General features: G+C 36.8%; 1 protein-coding gene across 4 annotated transcripts in view; it reads left to right on the top strand.

Annotated features, from left to right (window-relative positions):
• The first annotated feature begins 3,822 nt into the window (after positions 1–3,822).
• The window catches only part of atp8a1 (ATPase phospholipid transporting 8A1), a 330,133-nt gene continuing 312,057 nt past the window's right edge, over positions 3,823–21,898 (top strand). For all 4 annotated transcript variants that reach the window (XM_069190605.1, XM_015345307.2, XM_015345310.2 and 1 more), the window contains exon 1: positions 3,823–4,112. In XM_069190605.1, the coding sequence (XP_069046706.1) occupies positions 4,064–4,112 (49 nt within the window). In that variant the 5' untranslated portion in view covers positions 3,823–4,063. The remainder of the gene's footprint in view (positions 4,113–21,898) is intronic.

Genomic DNA, 21,898 nt, shown 5'->3' with positions numbered 1-21,898 from the left:
AGAGATGTTAAGAATGATAGTGAGGGAAATTAATTATGTGCAGACAGGCCTATAACAAGGAAGTTGGAATAGCAATGTCAATCGTATAATTGAACAGTACACTCTTACACAGTTCTGTCATGAACATAAAATGACAAATATTCATAAATGCATACTGTTCTATTCTTTTACGGATACTACATGTCTGAAGGAGCAGTAACGTACTGTAGGTTCGTGAGATTTAAGATATATTAAACATTGTGGTGTTTTGCAGCACAACAAAGAAGAATGGTCAACCTGTGTCTTAATTGTAGAAAGGATTTGTCCATGTCTCTGTGGAAATATCAGGTGAGTTGAAGCAACCCTATTACATTGTAAACAAGCAGGTTTGTGAAAACATCTTTTTTAATCCAATAGAAATATTGCTCTCTACTTCGAGAAGGTTTTGCTGACAAATACTACTTGTAAACTCTGCATACTGATCACGCTGGAACGTATCTATGGTGAAATGTCTGCTGTACTGTCTGTACAACGCATTGCATTAGTCATTACAGTGACTAGTGAGCTGCAAGGGCCACATCACGTCATAATTTGAGTGAACGCTCGCTCTTGCCTGTGGCGAGACCAGAGGTTTACAACAACATGGTGAGTCAAAGCACTTTCTTAAAAGTCACGGTTTTATGCTTAATTTGAAATTTGACAATTTTTTCTATGCTGTCAATGAATTTAAATTGTTATCGAGATTTTATAACCAGTCTGACAGTTTGGGACTGCAGTTCCCCTTTAAGAAGAGCAGCAGTCCTAAAACAGACTCATCCAGTAGTCCACTAATTGCATTACTCTAATTTAAGTATTTATCCCTTGTCTAAACTCTCACTTCTGTCCATTTACTAGTTCTAAACACAAACCAATACTTTATTTTTTATACCTGCCACATGTGGTTTTATAATTATTCTTTATATGAGGAAATTAAAAGTCTTTAGAAAATCTATGTCATATGTTATTTTTTGTTATCTATTGTGACCACTGCATTATAACAAAATTATCTGCTCTGAATCTCTTTAAGCATAATATGCTTAACTTGTTTTTCATTTCATACTGATTCTGTATTTCCAACTGATCCCATTCCATCTCATTTCTCCAAAGTCTGCTTTGTTTTGGAATCTAGTTTTACAGTTCAAAGTACTCTTCAATGCAATAGTTTTATTATATTACAATCACAACCTGGTTGTTGTGGTGGAACTATTATGGTTCTGTCAAACCCTTATTCTGTCTTGTTTGTTTATACAGACATTACCAATCAGACATTCCTTAAAACCTGAGTAAGAAAACAATCATTAGTCATACATACAGTACAATTTCAAATTCAGCTGGTGATACATTTTGATGTTTCCAAATTTCACATAGCATATGAATTGGCTCCCTAGTTGGAAGCTAGTATTGTTTCACAGGCTTCTGTTTTCTTTATTGGTTAGAAATATTTAAATGCATTTTAAATTATTCTAACATGAGCACAGAAATACTCATAAGTGCAATTTCTATATGGATGGCTTTCAGTTTTTTTTTTCAAATTCAGCCTCCACAATTCATTTACTAAAAGTGCCATTTACATTTCAAATGATCACTTATCTTCCTGCAGGATAAGATCTGATAATCCCTGTCTCATGATAGTCCTGAAAAACATAGTGTGACAGAAATAGAAACTTATTTAAATTTGTGCATCAAAGGCCAGCCATTTAAGGTTGTAACTACAGTATGAATGTATCTTATTGTCTTTCAGCCACTGGCTGGTCCCACCACTACTTAATTCCTATTATTTTTGTCACATTCTTTTTACTGCACTTCCAATTCCACTTGTTAATTTTTTCATCACTCACTATGTTATATCAAAGAGTTGCTGAAGAGTTTTCCCCAGAAAGGGAAAACACGGTTAACACATAATCCAGGAGGGGTTCATACAAAACACCAAAGGCTAGAGTGAGTGTGCTCTGGGCTCCATGTTAGAGACAGTAGGTTACAGACTATGTATAGTTTTAACATACAGTACATACTATATAAAATACAAACATGTTATTTCCAAAATATTACTTTAAAAAATATGCAAAAAATATTTCACACACTATTCTTTTTTCATGTTAAATTTTTTTACAGAAATAAATAATGTATCTCTCTCTCATCCTAGTGTTAATCCCGCATCAGCAGGGTCTGCTTGTCAGCACACCCATCTCCATTCGGTGGTTTGAACCAAATTTTTGAGCTGACCCTGCTGGCCTAACACTAACACCTCTTCCAGCAGCAACCTTAGTTTTCCCCAGGAGGTCTCCCATCAAGGTACTGACCAGGCTCACACCTACTTAGCTTCAATGGACTGCCAATTGTAAGCTGCAGGGTGACATGGCTGCTGGCCCAGAAATACATAATGTATACAAAGGTATAATAAAATAAACAATAAGCTACAGTAGTTAACTTTTCTCTAACGCTGTTGTTTTTCCACGAAGTGTCCAGGAACGGTCAACTACCACCAGATGGCGAGCTTTCTAATTTCGATTGACGTCCACTGAAAGGTCTATAAGGCATTAGTGATTTTAACCCATGGATAATCACTTAAAAACAGCTGTCCACTACCCTGAGCTCTATACAGTACGTCAAAGGATAAGGATGAATACACTGGATCACTCCTCAAAGGCATACTTTTGTGATAATGTATATACAATTTACAAATCTTTCAAACTTGAAGATTAGCACAAAACCTGATTTACAGGAATTTCCTGAAGAGATTTGTAACAAGACGAAAAAAAGTGCACCAGTGTACTAAAAGTGAACTGTGCTTTAAAAAGTTTAATATGTACTGTATTTGGCTCACTTGTACCAAAATCTAAAATGGCTCCTATTTAAAGGAAAATAATACCTGTAACTATTTACAAGATACCTTATTTAATATATTCGCTATTATATTGGAAAGGCAGAAATTGACATGTTAGGGCTTCTCTTTGCAACCATGGTGGCTGAAATGCGACCACCGCCATCCCCTTAAGTCTTCACGGGTTCAGTACAAGTCAGTTAATCGGATCACATGAGAATCACGTGATACTGCCTTTACCAGAAAGCATTTCGCATCCACGAGGACTATATAAATCTTATTATGAACTCTTATGATGATTTATTTGCATTAGTAATACTAAAACTAGTAATTACTGCCTTTTAGCGATTAAAAAAACTTCAGACACATAATTCTCGTATATAGCAGCAATTGTTTTGTCCGATAGCCAGCTAATGTAATAACACGATAGAAATATTCTACTTCTGATACTGTTCACAGAATATGTAGTTAGGTACCAAATAAGTGGGCGGACCAAGCAAAAACAATAAAAAAAATTGAAAACAGAAATTACTTTATGAGCAACAAAAATAATTTTCGGTTGATTTTCTTTAAATTAATTATATCAGAAGGCATCTCCCCCCCTAGAAAAAGCACGTTATAGCACCACACGCATTAAACAGCTATAGCCAACTGCTGAGCCATTCTCTTTGTTGCTCAAATGAATTCTGAAATGCGGGTACTCAGTGGGACCACCTAATATATAATCACAGAGGGGGTGAGACACAACTTTGTACTCTCGTGTGGATAAAATACAGGAACAAGCACACACCGAATTATCTCAACTAAATATATATGTTAAAATACTGCAATGCTGTAATTCAAAGTATTCTTTTAAGAACTATATCTAAACCTTAGCAAACTATGAAGTCGGTGAGTCCACCAGTGTTTCCCCTGCTGTGCAGTGGTCTGCTCCAGACTGTAAGGAGGCGCTCTCGTTCTTGTTCAGAGCTGGAGAGAAGCTGTCAGTCGCTGATCAGTCTACTGGTAGTAGCGGAACTCATTAGTCCCTTTTCAGTTTCGCTTTTCTTTTTCAACGTCAAGAACTACTCACGATAATTTTAATATCTTTATTTCGCACGTAGCGGTATTGTTGTGCTACGTGTGGAGATTTTTTTAGATTAATCGACCGTTGCAGAGAATCGACGGATCAGAGGAGGTTTAGCCGCAGTTGACAGGTGTCCCGTCAGTCGGCTCTCCACAGTGATGCCTGCTGTCCAGAAAACTGTGTCGGACCTCCGTTCTAGAGTGGAAGGTATGTAGCTGCTAATCACCATCTATCATTTTTGAAAAGGGCTTTCTGACTCACTTGACTGAATTAAGCATTATAACATTACAGCAAGATGGGTGTGTGTAGTCTTGTTCGTAATTCCCTAGTATAATTGAACATAAATAAGTGTATTGAAACGTTTCAGCTAACATAATCATCTTTTAGGTTATGTGCTGGGTTATTTACTTAGTTCTAAAATGTGAAACAAGGAAGCAAAACCCTTTTATCACTATAAGTGTGTTTAGATAAAAGCTGACAGGCTGCGGGGAATGTCCGGCGTTGTTTGAGGACCCGGTGTCCAGCCAAGGCTCGGTGCCGAGTGTACCAGGATGTCCGCAGAGCCGCCAGCGCCACACGTCCAGCTAATGGCACTTGGCTAATGTCATATTTTAAATACAGCATTTGCTTTCAGCGATCCTCCAACTGCCTCTTTCCCAATCTTTTCCCCGCTTTATAAAAAAACTTTTTTATTAAAAATAAATAATATTTGTAGAAAGGTCTGTGCGAAATTGAATAGATATCGTTTAGTTCGTGATCTTAGCATTTCAAAGCAAAGTGCAGGTCTGCAGGTTCATCTTGAAATACTGATATTTCAGAGCATATAAGATATTTATATAGTTATCAAATATTTTGTGCTTTAATAACACATATCTTACGTGTATACTCGTTTTAAACCCGTGTATTGATAGACGTTATTTAATATTTAAAAATAATATCTGCAAGCATCCTCGGCCTGTTACGCAATTGCGCTACATAGCTAATTCTGTAGCCCTCTTCGAATCATTCATTTGTGTTCAAGTTAATGCAGATACCGAATTTATTAGATGTTCTAAAGGGTAAATATATGATATTTTGAAATAATTTCTAAATACACTACACCCTTATTTGTTTTAAACTGTATTGTGTCTCAAACGATGTGGTATCGAAATAAACGGAAATGACGGAATGCAGTGACTCAACAGGTTGGTTTATCCATCGCTCCACACATACTGTTTGTCGTTGCTGCGGATGCTTTAAGTTTAAGATTTTTAAAAGGTTTTAGTTTACATTCCGAGCTACGGCACATTGTAAATCTAAATATTGAAGAATGTGAAATACAGGGAGTGGAGTAGTTTTAGTGAAAGCTGCGTCTGTCCTTGTCAGGGATGATTAAGGTTTTTTAAAATTTAAAATAAAACAATATTTATAGTTTAATATTAACATTGCAGCTTACGCATGCTGACGCAGCTACCCACCTGAACTAATATTAACATTGTCCATTTTGAGCTTCAAGAGTGTAATTTATTTTTTCTCAGTAAATTGTATTTTGTTTTTCATAGCAAGAAAGTTCAAGACAATATTGTACTGTACTAGTTTGTATTTCTCAGAAATACAAGCAATTATATCGTGGAAAGTTGTGTGTTATGTTAACGGAAGATCTGAATCATTGCACATACAGTATCTATAGGTGTTGTCTAGAAATGAAGGAATATATTCACACACACAAAATATTAACAGGAATACAAAGTGCATAGTGACAAATGTCTACACATAATCCACTATTTAATCATTTATGGGAGAATTGTCTGAATATTTTAAGAGAGTAAGAAAGGTAGAAGGCTTACACATGAAAGGAGGGAATTTGGCCTATCTAAGATCTAGAAGCTTCTTGAAAGATGCTAAGGTATCTCTTCAGTACTAGAGAGACAACTGGAACATTAAAATTAAAGTAGAAAAGTTTTACATACCATATTCACTTACCATATTTGTGCTTACTTAATATTTTGTAGTACAAAAAATGTGAGAAGGATTTAGATAAATCTATGTTCAGGATTGTTTTCATTAAGACAACAATAATTTATTTCATTAATATACCTTCTTTTCATTTATATATCCCAAACAATAAAACAAATATCCCAAAGCTAAATCACAGAATATGTTGTTTATAGGAGAGGGCCCATTTCATCCACTGCAGAAGTGTAGTAACCACCTACAGTAAGTGAATCATGACAGATCAGGTTGAAAAGTGAGAAGTACAGTACCTTCACCAGTTAGATCAAAGAGGGACGTTGGATTAAACATAAGAAAAGATGTCCATTTTAAATTACAGCTTTTTTGTTCTTCAATGTTAGTTATCACAGCATGGAAAAAATATTAATCCTGTTTTCCTCCACCAAGTGAATCTATATACAAATGACAAATAAAATTTCAGAAACCGTTCAACATAGAGAGAGCAATGCATGGACTGAGAGATATGTTACAGTTTTAAGATAATTGAATCCATTGAACACAGAATACTGTTTTTTAAAATTACATATTGAAAATAACATTGAAATTATGTGCTGTCGCATTCAGGATTAAAAATAGTAGGTGTCTCTACAGTGTTATGGCAGGCCAGCTGGACTGATACATTAGTTTCAGCTAACCTACCACTAGAGGTTGTCTGGGCCTCAGTCATTTGTGTTTAGATTTACCTGGTTTTAATTAATCATTGGTGGAAAGTGAGAGACACATTCCCACAAGGATGTCAAGTGGTCTTGACAAAGAATGCCTGAGAAGTAAGCCTGGCATGACAGTGAATTATGTTAAATTACTACTAAATTACTACTACTAGTAATAATAATAATTCGTTCCTATTACATATTGTTTATGTAATGTGGATTTCCCTGTACCGCTGATGTACACTCACCACACATTAGCTATCAGTGGGGAGGAGAACAGAGTGATGAAGCCAGTTCATAAATGGAGATTATTAGAAGGACATGATTGGTAAAGGGCAGTGGGAAATTTGGTCAGGACACTGTGGTAACACACCTGCTCTTTTCAGGAATACACCTCTGATCCAAAGGATTGCACCCATTTTACAGTATAGTGTTTTAGACTATAATGAGGCATCAGAACCCACACAGACTGCAGAATGAGCGCTCCCTACTATCCCACTAACAGCATTTTCACCTGCACCCTTAGCTTATCCGGGAGGTCTCCCATTCAGGTATTGGCCAGGCTCACACCTTTATACTTTATTCTTTTAGTTCTTTTTTTTTTAAATTTAACAAATTTGTAAACATTTTTAAGAAGGACTTCTTATGGGAGAAAAATAGTAGGCAAAGAAATCATGCAGAGGACTGAAAACGCACAGTTGTCTATCTTATTCCCAAAACTTTTTATCGATGTGTCCGTAGTTTCAATGTTCCTTTTATACATTTTACTGCCTTTTGAAAGGGAATTTAATCTTTTTCACTATTATTTTGTAGAATATTACATTTAAAAGTGAATTATTTACTGGAAATAACGTTAGTCACTAATTTAGTTTAATAAATATTGTCAGACTACAGTTTTTATCAGTGATAAACTAATACGTTTCGAAGTAGGTTGAAGATTGATCCTGTCGTGAAGTACTCATACGTATGAGTTAAATAGACTAGTTCATTGCAAATGAGAGGTGCTAGTATATGTCTACATCTCCACAATATTGGTTAAAAGATCAGTTAAAAGAGCTGATGGTGCTGAAAGATGTTATTTCACAAAACTTTTCAGGAACTGTGTTTTTATCACCATCATGTGATAAAATGCAGAAGTGCATTGATAGGAGAACTTGTGGTTTAAAGGTTATATAGAGAATTCTAAAATAGATAATGGTGAATGAGTTATTCTTAGTTTGGGCTGAAGTTTTTTCATGTTATGAACAAAAACATTGTTTCAAAATACTTCCAAAAGTAAAAATCAAGGAGCTGATGTTGAACAAAATGTTTCTTCCTTATATAATATTTAATTCTGTAATGATTTTTGACTTTTGATTTGTGACCGCTAGAAATGTTTCTTCTCATTGTCTTGTGTGTGTTTTAGCTAGACAGTGTAAGTTTGAAACTAAATCTTTCTTTAAATACCTTTTTTATATTACATGGAGAGCTATAAGCTTTATAGTAAGAGTAAAAGTGAGTGTGAACACATTTAATTAACTGTAGTGATTTTAGATAAGTACTGTACATAAAAAAAAATCAACTTTAAGAAGTGTTATTTTTTTATCTGACAAAATGCTAGCATATGTAATTTTAAAGGGACTCAGTTTATTCAGTTATTCATGGGTCATCTTCATCAATCTTGACAGTGAGATAGTAGAATACTATGAGGTCCTGGAGATGTTTATGGTAAGTTTTTCTAATACTCCAGCCATTTCAATAATATGCTAGTTACATTTAACATAGAAAATATCCTTTGCTCATGTATGTTGATGAGGCATATTGATGATTTCTTGTTTGGCTAACACCTCAATGATAAACTTTATAAATCAGCCATTTTCCTTACACCGTCTAAAAAAGACAGAAAAAGATCCAGTTAAAGAAAAGGAGCAAACACAGGTAGAAGATTATTAGAATGGCCAAGTGGTCCAGTGATGTTGTTGTAGCTGGTATCCTGGCTTCTTTTGAAGAAATCCTGGATGAGAATCTCAGATCAATTAGCTACTAGCTAACAGTCTTGCTGAACTTAATTGCCTCTTCTTGTTTGTCATGTTTCTTACATTCAAGAGAGAACTAGAAAATAATATTGCAGTGAGATAAAAGTTTTTCTACATTCACTGTTCTTTTTTATAGTACTAAAGTGATGGGTCTCAAAAATAATAATGGAAACTGTACAGTGTCTTGCAAAAGTATTCAGACCCTTCCTGTGGTCTCCCATTTTGTGGAATTGGAAAGTGATACATGTTTTAAACTTAGTATTTTATTCATAAACTCTGTGCTCATACTTTTGCTTCTAAGGGTTACGTATGTTATTGTCACATGGATAAACTGAAAGAAAACTGAAATATGTTTATTGCAGAAATATTAACAGTAAATCTACAGTATGAACTCTGTTTGGTGGAAGTGTGTCTGGCAGCTGTTAGAGCTGCAGGTGTTTTTGCAAGTCTCCACTAACTATGCAAGTTGTCTTGGTGCAATTATTTCCCATTCTTCTTTGATTTAGTTAAGTTCTCACAAGATGCGGGGGGGGGGGGGTTGTTGCTTATTGAACATGTTCAGATCTTTCTACTGGTTTTCAGTAGGATTCAGGACATACAGTAAGTCAATCAGGACTTTGAATGGGCCACTCAAAGATGTCTTTTGATGAGCTTCCCAGTTCTTTCTGATGGTTGACAGTGTTGGAGTTAGTAGAGTGATGCAAAGTCAACATATTGCATAAAAAGTAATGCTTCGTGTTTAGACCCAAAAGTTCCCATTTTGTGTTTTTGCCATAATGCCTTGCTTGAAATAATCCCAACAACAGCACAAACAATAATGAAAGCCACCGTATTTCCTTTCCAAGATTTAAGTGTCTTCTTTTTCAGTGTCATGGCTGTATCATTATATTATAAATGCTATATTAGAATTTGATCTTTACATTGAATATATCTTTGGCCTTCAATTATATATATATATATAATATTTTAAATCAAAAGTAATTTAAGAAATATATTTTCAAGTGGCAGCGAATACTTCAAAAATTAATCAGCTTCATTTTTCATAAATGCCATGATTGTTAAACAAGAGAGTGAAACTTGACATAATTTGTTACAGTAAGGAATTCTAATTAAAATAATTTGTCCTGGGTCCTAATTAGGAGAAAAGTTTTACATTTTAAATGTATTTTATTATTTTTTCCTCAGTTAAATATCGAATAGAATCCCCAATACCTGAAACTGAAAATAACCTTTTTTTAAAGAAATAATCTCTTTACTGTAGCTGACCCAGCAGTTATTTTATTGAAAATTAGTTTAATTTTCCATTACACTTCAAAGTAGAACCACTAGGAAAATAAAAATGGTTTGCAAATTGATCAAAAGTCATATACAGTAGGCAGCTTTACGGCATGAAAAAAAAATGGAAAAAACATGTAAAAATATATTTTAAATGTTACAATTTAGAAGAAAGGGACAGTTTTTTAAAAGCATAAATTCAGTATTAGCTGGGATCGAATCTGGACCCCGTTGCATAAAAAAGCAAGAATAGTATTACTGACCCACCAGTAAATAATTTGTGAAACAATAAAACAGTGTGATTAAACATGGGAGGTCTGACTTTATTTTTGTTAATGAATATGAAACAAAATCTCTTTATGTTTATTTTCAGTTTCGTTTGATCATTTGGATTGATTCATTAGCATTAAGACAAAATATAAATCATTGTCTCTCTCACAAAGCAAACAAAGCATATATAGTATTTTATTTCACAATACAGAAACCTTGTTTGACTGTTTTTCACTAATATGTGGTAGCACAAGTCTTACTCTTCAGTGCTATGTAAGTCAACTTAATACAGTGAGCCTATAATCCAATTTCCATGGTTCCATGAAGTGTGTACCTCAAAGTGTGTGTTTGTGGGAATTTAAGGTGGTCCAACTGCATTGGCCATTGAACCCTGAAAATTCCAAGTGGCAAGGGAAATAGTTTAAATGAAATAATTGTTTCACTAACATCTAACACACCAAAAGTGCCATCTGTCAATTGTATTTGGCAAGTGAATCACACATTGTGCTGAGTAGCACTGCAGTATGGTGCAGGATGGCGAAGACAGTTTAATGCAGCAGTAAGTTCTGCTGTGCATTCTGAGTGGCTGCATCTGTAGCTTTTATCGAGGTGATAAAAGATAATGATGTTGTGCTTTAACCCTGTTCATGTTAGTCTAGTCTTTCAAGGGGTCAGTTTATACAGTATCTCTATACATCTGAACCTAGCACAGACCAATTCAGGATCAAAGACCCACTGGGATTGCTTGTATTGACTCCTGAATGAATTTATATTTTAGATGCTCTTTACAACTGTAATCGAAATATCCCAGTTTAGATGTCACTTACCTGAGCTACTGTTGGCAGTGCAGATTCATATTAACCATTTAATCATAAAGTTAATACATTTTTCATTGCAGATTGTTAGCTTCAATGGAATTCAGTTTTATTTTTTGATCCAAAAAATGCAAAGATCCACTATGTGGATGTGCAGTATATGTAAATTAGATGCCTGTAGTTTAAGCAGATCCAAAGTTTAAGAAGTAGGCTGTTGTTATTGTTAAAGTCAGAATTAGAACACAATGACAAGGCAGGTTTTCTGAAAGAACCTCTGGTAACATACTGTAACATACTGTAACACCTTTTCTATGTTTATAGGCTATGCTTTTTACCAATTAATCTTATGTACATTGATGTTACAAAAGGCCATTCAGTTACCAACATAATTTATACCTCAAACGTTACGTTTGCCTCATACAACTCAGCTTGCACTTGGCAGAGGCAGTTGACAGAGAATTCAATTATTACCTTTATTATTTTTTCAGTATATTCTAGTGACATATTAGGGTACAAACATTATGTTTCACTCTGTGCTTAAGATACTTGTTTCTTTTAGGTATTTCAGGTTCCTTACTTGTTTCTTTCTGGTATGTCTAGGTCTGTAAATTGTTCTGTGTTTGATAGATAATTTTTGTAGACTTTCTAAATATAAGGCAAATTGGCCAAAATCCATTGTTATGCCATTAAATTCTGCTGTTAGAATAGTGGTCATCAACCAGATAATTACTGCCACCAGTGTCGTCACATGTGTATAAAACGAACAATATTAGATTGCATGTAATGTATTGAATGAAATTGATTGGAATTCCAAACATACACTGTATGTATACTACAGATGCAGCCATTCAAAGTGTGCGGCACAGACACTTACCGCGGGTAATTGGCTACGTCACCGCGCATATATAACTGTCTTTATTGTGCCCGTTTTAGTATTGAATATTTGTATGGAATTTTACCACTGAAGGGAAATCTTAGTAGCTGGGCATAAAAAGAATAGGAGCATAACGCGTGTGAAGACCATAAATGATATTGATTTTGGAACATAAACAAACAGTATTACAATAACTAACATGTGAAATAACATGTGTACAAAAAGTGGTAGTTTTAAGCTTCTCTGCGAATACGCTCGATACTGGAGTCAACAAGCATACTTTTAGAATTTGATTAATAGGGAATATAATATGGAATCACGTATCTAAAGAAATTAATAAGGATATAATTATATTCATGTACTGCAACACAAGAAGTATATGCTGTACAATGTCTCTTGATACTGTTTGTGTAGGGCTGTTTCACCGCTCCTCATGTGACCTTGCGGGTTGTCCTGTGGTCTAGGTGCCTGACTACTAAACCACAGGTTGAGTGTTCAAATCCAGCCAACGCCATGACTTTTATTTTAACAAACATTTCTTTGAAAAAATAGAATAGCAATATTATGGACAATTAATTGACAATAAATGTAGAAAAGCACATATTAAATTTAGGAAATTTGGTTTCTGTCAAAGCGCAATGAAACCTATAACTTGATTCTGATGGACGCCAGGTCGCGCTAGGGATTAAAAAAAAACATGAAATCGCGTATCTAAAGAAATAACAGTATAACTATGTTCATGCACAAACAGTAGCATGTTATATTATTAGTTTGGGTGTCTCCTCTTGCCAGAAAGCTCTAAATTGCATTTTGAGCGCGTTTTTTGACTTTTTTAAAATAACAACCCATAAATAAAGCCGATACTGTTTAGACTTTTAATTATTTTAAACTGTATTACAGAAGCACAATGCAATGTAAATCGCTACCTTTGTTTTCTGCGTAATAATGTTCAGAAATAAGAAATTAGATTGCTCATAAATCTAATCACTTATTCTACATAAACACAGCGTAATTGCTCTCTGAAAATGCTCTTTTTCTTGTTCGTTTTAGAGACCTTGATTGAAACTGATATGAGATGTCAGAACGGATTTATTTTCTGTGTATTTCTGTATGCGCATTTCCTACATTGCTTAGTTTGTCGAGATTTTAACTTTATATTTAGGCTCAGGATTTCAACTATAAATCGTACACTAATTACTAGCAGTAAATACTGATGTTTTGCTCCCTCTTACCACAAATATATATATGTATTGTAGCTGGAATGAACTTTTTTTTGTACGTGTCTCTACCAGAGGTGGGGGGTGCGTCTTTCCGCCTCCATAACTAAAATGCCAAATTGGAGTGGCGCAGCGCGGTTTTCATTACTCTCTGTGGGAGTGCTGGCTGTGACGGATTAAACCGGTTTCACAGGTATTTTCAAAGAAGAGGGGTCTAGCAAAGTCATGTACCATAAAAGTATGGTAGTTAAAAACCATTAATACTTTCGCTTGGGTTTAAATAAAGTCAATGTTTTCTCTTTTGGGTAGACTTGACTATTTATATGTTTATGTTCCTAAATCAATCTCTTTTATGAGCATGTGAAGGGCATGGTGAATCACTGTACTTTGCATGATTGGAAACAAATGCGTGATTGCGAAATGCTGTGGTGTTACTTTTACAAAGACGGTCAATGAAAAAAAGAATGTGGACCAGGGCAATACATTGAGTTTACAGCTTTTCCAAGGTCATTCATTATAAATACTATTATTAATATCTTCGGTAAAGACACTGATGGTGACAGCTCAAACATGAGAGGTTGAGCTTTATTAGCTCCACCTTGCTTAAATTCCAGATACTATTATTTTACCTGCGTTATCATGCTGTATCATGCAGTTCTATGTGAGAATATACGGTATTAATACCGTAATTTGCGGTATACCGCGTCAAGAGCACCGCAAAATAATGTGGTATCGCCTGCTTGTTTTGAATTGCTGCATCTGTACATGCTTGGGGTGCAGTGCACCAGCTATATTAAATACTGCACCGACATTTGTGTACCAGAAATGAAAATTAGGTCATTTCCCAATCAGAAACCGTGGTTCAACAAGGACATTCGCAATAAAATAAAAGATAGATCCACCTCGTTCAAATCGGGGGACAAAGAGCTGTACAAGAAATCACGGTATGCATTAGAAGAAGCCATAAAACGAGCCAAACGGAGCTACAGAGTGTGGCTTGAAACGCAGTGCGCTGACACCCGGAGGCTGTGGCAGGGATTACAGTCAATCACAGGCTACAAGGGCTGCAGCCAGGAGATTGACACGAACAACGCATCCCTGCCTGACGAGCTGAACCACTTCTATGCCCGCTTTGATGCTCTGAACACGGGCAATGCTGAGAAGACCCCAAGTGTGCAGGGCGAGTTTGTTCTGAAACTCTCAGAGCAGGACGTGCAGAAGACTCTGCAGGGTGAAAATCCTTAAGGCTGCAGGGCCTGATGGGATACCACCTCGCGTCCTGAGAACATGTGCAGCCCAGCTGACCACAGTGTTTAAGGACATCTTTTAATCCTCCCTGTCACAGTCCATGGTCCCCACCATCTTTAAAAAAAACACTATTGTTCCAACCCCCAAAAAGACAAAAGTGACATGCCTGAATGATTACCGCCCAGTAGCATTAACATCTGTGGTGATGAAATGCCTGGAGAAGCTGGTGTTGTCACACATCAACTCCTCCATCACAGAGTCCCTGGACCCCTTGCAGTTCGCCTACCAGAACAACAGATCAGTGGATGATGCTGTCTCCCTGGCTCTGCATATAGCCTTGGAACACCTGGACACTAAGAACTCATATGTGAGAATGCTGTTTGTGGACTACAGTTCAGCATTCAATTCCATCATACCCAGTCAACTGGTGACAAAGCTCAGGGGATTAGGTCTGTGCAACTCTGTCTGCAACTGGCTGCTGGACTTTCTTTTCGAGAGACCACAGGTGGTGCAGATAGGCAATAAAACATCAACACCACTCACCCTGAGCACTGGAACCCCACAAGGCTGCTAACTCCGTGTCTTATCATTGAGTATCTGTCCAGAGGCTGAAAGATGCAATAATAGTTCAAGCTGTCCATTGTTCAAAGCAGCAAAACAGTTCTATGCCATTGATTCCTCCTTACTGTTTATTTGTTGTTTTTTTGGAGACAATTGAGACATTTTCGTAACATTCTTTATCCTGCCATCCCATGCAGGGTGTTTCCTGTCTTTTACCTGTTGCTTGCTAGGATAGACTCTGGCTCCCCTTTGAACCTGCATTGGCTAAAGCGGCTAGTTAATGGGTAGATGAAGACTTTCTTCATGATTATTATATCAGTACCTTTCAGTAGAATGTTTTTTTTTATGCTGAGGCACTGGGTATCTTGCTTCAGTCAAAAAACATAAAGCTGTGGTTAATATTTCAGGCTCCTCAAAATATACATGCTGTGACATCATTCCAAAGTCTTTATGATACAGATCTGCAAGAGAATTGGTTTTTGGTTTAAAGAATAAAGGTAAAAAAAACTCTCTGCAGGGAATACTAGCCTTAAAAGAGGCTTCCTAGGTCTTTAAGTGTGTACCATGAGAACACATTTCTAAACTTTTACAACAAAATATTCCAAATATTCCATGGGCATCTCGGCTATTTCCTGGAAGATGGTCCATAGCACATCACGTTTTATCCAATATTATTATTGGATAAATTATATTAATATAATTTATATACATTATATTAATATTCTATTAATATAATATAAATAAATACATTAATTATTGATAATTTCTGTGTGAACAACACTCACTGTAAGATAATATCCTAAAAATATATGGACCTTTTATTCTTTGTCCACACCAAGTGTAGAAAAAAATGCACTTTCCTAATATGATCTAATATGTTACAAATTACTGCATTTGATTTTGTTTGAGTAGAATGGAAGCTTAGTATAGTTACATGTGGTATGGTTACAGCCTTGATAAAGATGAACAAAAAAAGATGTATAAAAAAACAGCACAGATAATGGGCTATATTTTATAATTCATATAAGATTTCATATAAAATTTATATTTCAGGATTTGACTTCGTGGTTTAGTCAAAATATTCATAACCCCCAAGTTGTAAGTGATTTCTCATTAATATACTGGAGCGATTGGTATAATTAGAGGCATGTAAATTCTTTGTTCTCTGGCACAGCTTAGGTGAGAGGAGTAATAATCCAGACACACTTGGTTAAACAACTATTAACAATTAAAGGTTTATTCTATGCTGAAAACAGAAGAAAAGAAACACACCATTTTGGCTATGGAGCCTTCCAGTGTCACAGCTGAAGATGACTCCACAGCTGAAATGTGTTTCTTTTCTTCTCTTTTCAGCATGGAATAAACCTTTACTTGTTCCCTTGCAGCCTATGCATGCTGACACAGCTTCCTGTACCTACTTGAACTAATTCAGAATTACAAATGGCTGTATGGGTACTATAGAAGGCCTAACTTAGGACAGTGTTTTGGGGGGCTTGTATGGGAACTGTTTTGACAGTGGCTGGCCTTTCAACAGTGGTGAAGAGCCTGTTAAAGAGGAGGTTAGGGGTCTCAGGGTAAGAGAGAAATGTACTTGCATCATGTGCTGTCTAAGTCCTTTGCCACTGAGGAGTGCAGCAATAAGGCACCCTTCTTGGCTGAAAGAAGAATGGTAGGTGATGTGGAGGGGAACTCATGCTGGAAAAAAGCCACCGGAAGAAGGCCAGACCAAAATGTTGTGTCAGGATCTGAAACGAGTGGTTCATGCTTGAAACCCACAACTATCACTGAGTTGAAGCAGTTTTGCATAGAGGAGTGTTCCATATTTCCTCCAGAGGGCTGTGAGAGACTGATCAATAACTACAGGAAATGTCTGGTTGCAGTATTTGCTGCAAAAGGTTGCATAACCAGATACTGAGTCCAGGGGGCCAATTACTTTTTCACACAGGGGTTTTGGTGTTGCATAACTATCTTTAATAAGTAAGTGAAATAAGTAAGTCCACTCAGGGTCCTTTTTATCTCGTATTAGGTTTTGGTTGAAGTGTTAAAAATGTGCAGTAATGCAGAAAATCAGATACTTTTCCACAGCACTGTCTAATTCAAAGCACACCATATTATTATCACCCCATATGACTCACCTCTGTTTGCCTCACTTGTCTTTATTGTTTGAAAAGACAAGATTGATGCTAGCATTTCCTCTTATAGGTAATCTAATAAATTGTAACAAAGCAGTCACTACCTAGCAGGTGATGTCTGTGCAAATGCAGTCTGTAATTTATCTGCTCTGTAAGAGAACTGGCCCAGCATGAAGGCAAACATTGCACTATCTATAGACTGATCGGTCAATCTATCCTTTGTTTCTCTATTTCATGTTTACTAGCATACCACATGAAAATGAAAGCCTGAGCCTTATACGCATTTGCTGCTTCTTGGTGCAATTTTTTTTCTTTCTGCGCCTAATTATTTTACATGTTTGGTAATTGATTTACTTCACTGCTTCTCACAATGTTTTCCACCTTATCTTGACGTCTTCATATATTTTCTTCCTTTTCCTTCCCTTTTTCTCATTTAACTTCTTTACTTTGTACGTGAAATTGCATTTTAAAGACAACTAATTAATGAAACTTTTTCCAGCTGTTTTCCTAGCATTCTTACTGCATAATTAATCACTTGCGTTCTCAAATTACCTTTCACTGTCTCTGACAACACAGCTGACTACAGGTTCTTATTACTAAGACCGGGTGTTTTCATCAACTAATTTTCTAACCTGCATTTCTGTCCTCCAGCACCAAGATGTCTATAGAAGCCACAGAAAAAAAATAAACTATCATCTCATTAAGATACCTTAATCATCTCAATTGGATATTTATTTACAATCTACATGTATTATCATGTAGATAAACAGTAATGCATTTGGCTGTTGACACAACATCATAATTTATCCAGTAATATCACAGACAATATGTGAATACATTTAAATGGGACATGTATATACTGTTGTGTATCAATAAGGTAGTTTTACATTGAGGCATACAAATACAGAATTCAGAAATGTAATGCATAAGTAACTTAGGTTGCAGTAGCTTATATAAAATTGAAAGTCTATAAAGGTAACCTATGTACTGTACCAGTAAGTAATTATCAATTACTATGTCAATGGTTTAAAATTTATTGTACAGTATATACTATTTTGAATAAAATAGTTTGTTCTGTCTCAAAACTGTATCAGTTACTGTTTAGGCGTTGAGTTTCACAGGAATTAATTTTATTAGTACAGTACACCCTCGGTTTAATGGACTAATAGGGGGGAAGCGGTGGCCATTATTGCTGAATGTCTATTAAATCAGAAATTACTTTTTTCAGCCGGAAAACACTATTTATGAGAAAAATGCATAGTACATCTTGCATACCACATACAGATGCAGCCATTCAAAATGCACGGAGTATGCTGCGGTAAAACAAGATAGGCGTGGCGTGTCACAACGTATAACTACGTGTCATAACGAATCATACCACAGTTATGATAATAGTATCTGGACTCACCGCCAGTGGAACTTATAAAGCTTAACCTCTCATGTACAGCATTTGAGCTGTCGCCAGAAAATGCCTGGTTTCGAATCTCGGTCGCTGCTGAAGGACAATCTTTTTCAAATTAAGAATTTAAGTTGAATACTCTTTAGACTTTTAATAATTTTATACTGTGTATTACAGCATGTTATTCATTTAACATTAAAAAGCCGGTATATTTTATAAAAGCAAGATTGCTCAGTTGGACAAAAGTACACAACCTTCCACCTAATTCATCATAATGAATGATCTTGGACAGGCTGTAAGTTCAAAGTATTACTGTGATCCACTTTCTTTATAACCATCCGCTTCAGTTTAACTGTTGCAACACTAAAATAATTTATTTTTTCATTCACAAAATGTAACACCACAGCATTTCGTTGATCCAATCACGTATTGATTTCCAATCATACAGAGTAAGTTTTGAGAATCTCCGATTCACCATGCCTATCATGGTTTCCTGGAGATTGCTCATCAACCTATTACTTGTTCCTTAACAATGACAACATTGCGTGCTACTGAAAATCCCTTTCCATCCCCCGGAATTGTTAATTGTTCTATTCTTTTCTATTTTACATTACAAGACAGGGGTGTTGACAGTCCTAGCCTTTGTTAGTAGTACGGAGCTGCTTTACATAAGGTACTGTAGCTGCAATGGAATATACTAGTAGGTAAAAGTTAATTCCAAGAAAGAAAAGACACAATGTGTCCCCTCTATACATTTTCAGTTTACAAACCATCCAAGGTCATTTATTATGAATAATATCTTCCACATCGCATCAAAATTGGAACGCATTTCACAGGCGTAAATCCACCTATTTTCTGTTTTATCCAGGACAGGTAACAGTTTCACCTGTAGGGAAAACCGGTTCAGGGACGCCAAATATGTAATCATAGTGGCTCTCTGAAGGCACCAGTTCTGTAGGGTTTGGGCATTTACTGAGACAATTATTAATTGTAGCAGTAAATCACGAAGTTGATTCTTTTGATGGCTTTAGAATCCAACCATGCGACATAACTCAAACAACGCGCACACACAGGTACTAATACACGAGGATACATTTATTAATACATAGAATATGCATATAAACCTAACAGATCTTATCGAGAGGGTTATCAGAATACAAAAGGTATATATTCAATCAGTTACAAAGAGTTACACATATCAAGAGGACATACGTTCAGTATATCATTCATTAAGACCGTTTCGTAAATGAACTTGGTTATAAATTCTACATTAGATACTCAAAACAAGTACATAACTCTTAGGAATTAAATTGATATCAACTGGTTTGGATAACAATTGAATTCTCGAGCTGTAATGCATTGAAGTTGAATACTCATCCAATTTCTGGGGATTCAGATCTCCTGCGGACACAAAGAAACAGTTGCAGGCTGTTGCTGTCCAATCTGCGCTCTCTGGCTCGGTGCCAGGCTGTGCTTTGTGGCTTGCGACGGTGCGCTGCTGATGTTCACTGTTGGCTTTAACTAGCAAAGTTTGTGCACAGGAGAAAAGATGACTGTGGGTCCCAGCAAGTCAGGAAGAGGACCGGTTCGTTCCTGATGAAGAGCTAGTTCTGAATAGTGATTCAGCTGTCCACAGTTCCGACCTGTTCACGAGGCCTGCTGCTGGTTACTCTCTGGCAACCTCCACTCTAGACTCTTAGAACAAAGGAAAGTTCTGGCACTCGGACACACTGACCGTTCCGTGGTTGTCCGGGCTGAGTCTCAGGATGGTCAGGAGGCGCGCTGCGAGAATGTCCTGCCCTTGGGAGCCTTCTGTTCCTGGGCCGTCCTGCCCTGGAATTCTCCTTTGAATTCCCTTTAGAACAGTCCACAGAATCCTCTCCAGAATCTTGCTGAATCTTACTGAATCTCACTCTGAATCTGAATCTGAATCTCCCAGGCTCTCTGTGTTGCCTGTTTTTACCTGGAGGAACTTCAGCTCATTGATTGGCTGAAAGTTCCATGGGCATCAGAGTCCCACGTGGGTTACTCGGCCCTACCAGTCCCTGATTGGTTGATCAAGGTGAGATATGAGTCACTTAGTCCTGACACTTAGTAATGCAGTCCAGATGTCCAACTGGCACTCCCTAGACAAATAGGCGCCAATGGATGACCATTGATCATGATAGCCAGGCTTAGCTAAGTGCATCCCCCTTTGGGAGCTGTCCTTATCAAAAGAAAACATCTTGCATGAATAGTTTCTCTGTGGCTGCACCACAGAGATGAACAGAGAAATGGGGCCTCATTTGGGAAGGCTCAGAACACTTAATTCTGCCTTATTATTAAGCCTCACCGCTACACACCCCTCCCTCTTCGCTCTGCCTGTCTGACCTCTTCCCATTTTTAACCATTCTGTGCCCATATCACAGTGTGTGAGAGACAGTTAGAAGAGACAGAAAAAAGTGAATCCTGTTTTTTTATGGTCAGAAGGCTTCAACTTCTTTTTCTTCTTCTTCATCCTAGCGTTAATCCTGCATCGGCAGGGTCCGCTTGTCGGCACGCCCGTCTCCATTTGGCGCGGTCATAGGTGTCCTCTGGGGCGACGTTCACTTTCCGCATGTCTTCAGTGATCCGATCCATCCACCGCTTCTTGGGCTACCCTAGCAGCCGTCGACCCTGCAGGCTCAGTCGAATCGCTGTCCGTGCCACCGTGTGCTCGCCATTTCTCATCACATGTCCATACCATCGCAGTCTTCCTTCTCGCATCTTCTTCGTTATTGGTGCCACCCCCGTGCGTCAACGGACATCATCATTGAGGACGTGGTCAAATCTTGTTAGGCCGAGACACCACCGGATCATCCTCATTTCAATGACATGGAGGGCCTGCTCATGCCTGGAAGTTGCTGGCCAGCATTCTGATCCATACAGGGTGACAGGATGGACAGTGGTCTTGTAAACTTTGGCTTTGAGTCGGATTGGCATCCGGCGATCGCAGAGGTCAGAAGGCTTCAACTGATGCATAAAAAGTATAGCATAATGCCGTCTCGCGTTATCACTTGCGCCTGGGATCCACTTTAGTTTCCCGGAGATTGCTCATAAACGATATTAATTTAGGAATATAAACATATTATGTAAACTGTATATGGCTGGTATTGGTAGTTTAAATGAAAAATACACATCAGTATTCCACTTTCTTCCTTAACATTTTAAGCATCAAAGTCTTTCATTCGGTTGTATACTGTGGTTATTTTGGAAACGTTTTTCCGTGGTCCTTCTGACTATATTAAGTTTATATACAGTACATTGTAAAAAGTTATAATGATTTAACCTTTTTTCTGAATACTTTCGCTCGTTATCGCAGTAAAAAAACATATACATTTTAGAATTTGATTAATAGAGAATATAATATGTAATTGCATATCTAAAAAAATTAATAACGATATAATTACAGATGCAGCCATTCAAAATGCACGGGCGATACCGCATTATTTTCCGGTGCGCTTTACGCAGTCTACCGCGAGTTACTGGTAAATACCGCTAGTTACCGTAAATTCTCCTATAATACC

This window comes from Lepisosteus oculatus, chromosome 1 (assembly GCF_040954835.1).
Source record: "Lepisosteus oculatus isolate fLepOcu1 chromosome 1, fLepOcu1.hap2, whole genome shotgun sequence".
Lineage (NCBI taxonomy): Eukaryota > Metazoa > Chordata > Actinopteri > Semionotiformes > Lepisosteidae > Lepisosteus > Lepisosteus oculatus.
The sequence above is the reverse complement of the archived record's forward strand: the minus strand, read 5'-3'. Positions and strand labels throughout refer to the sequence as shown.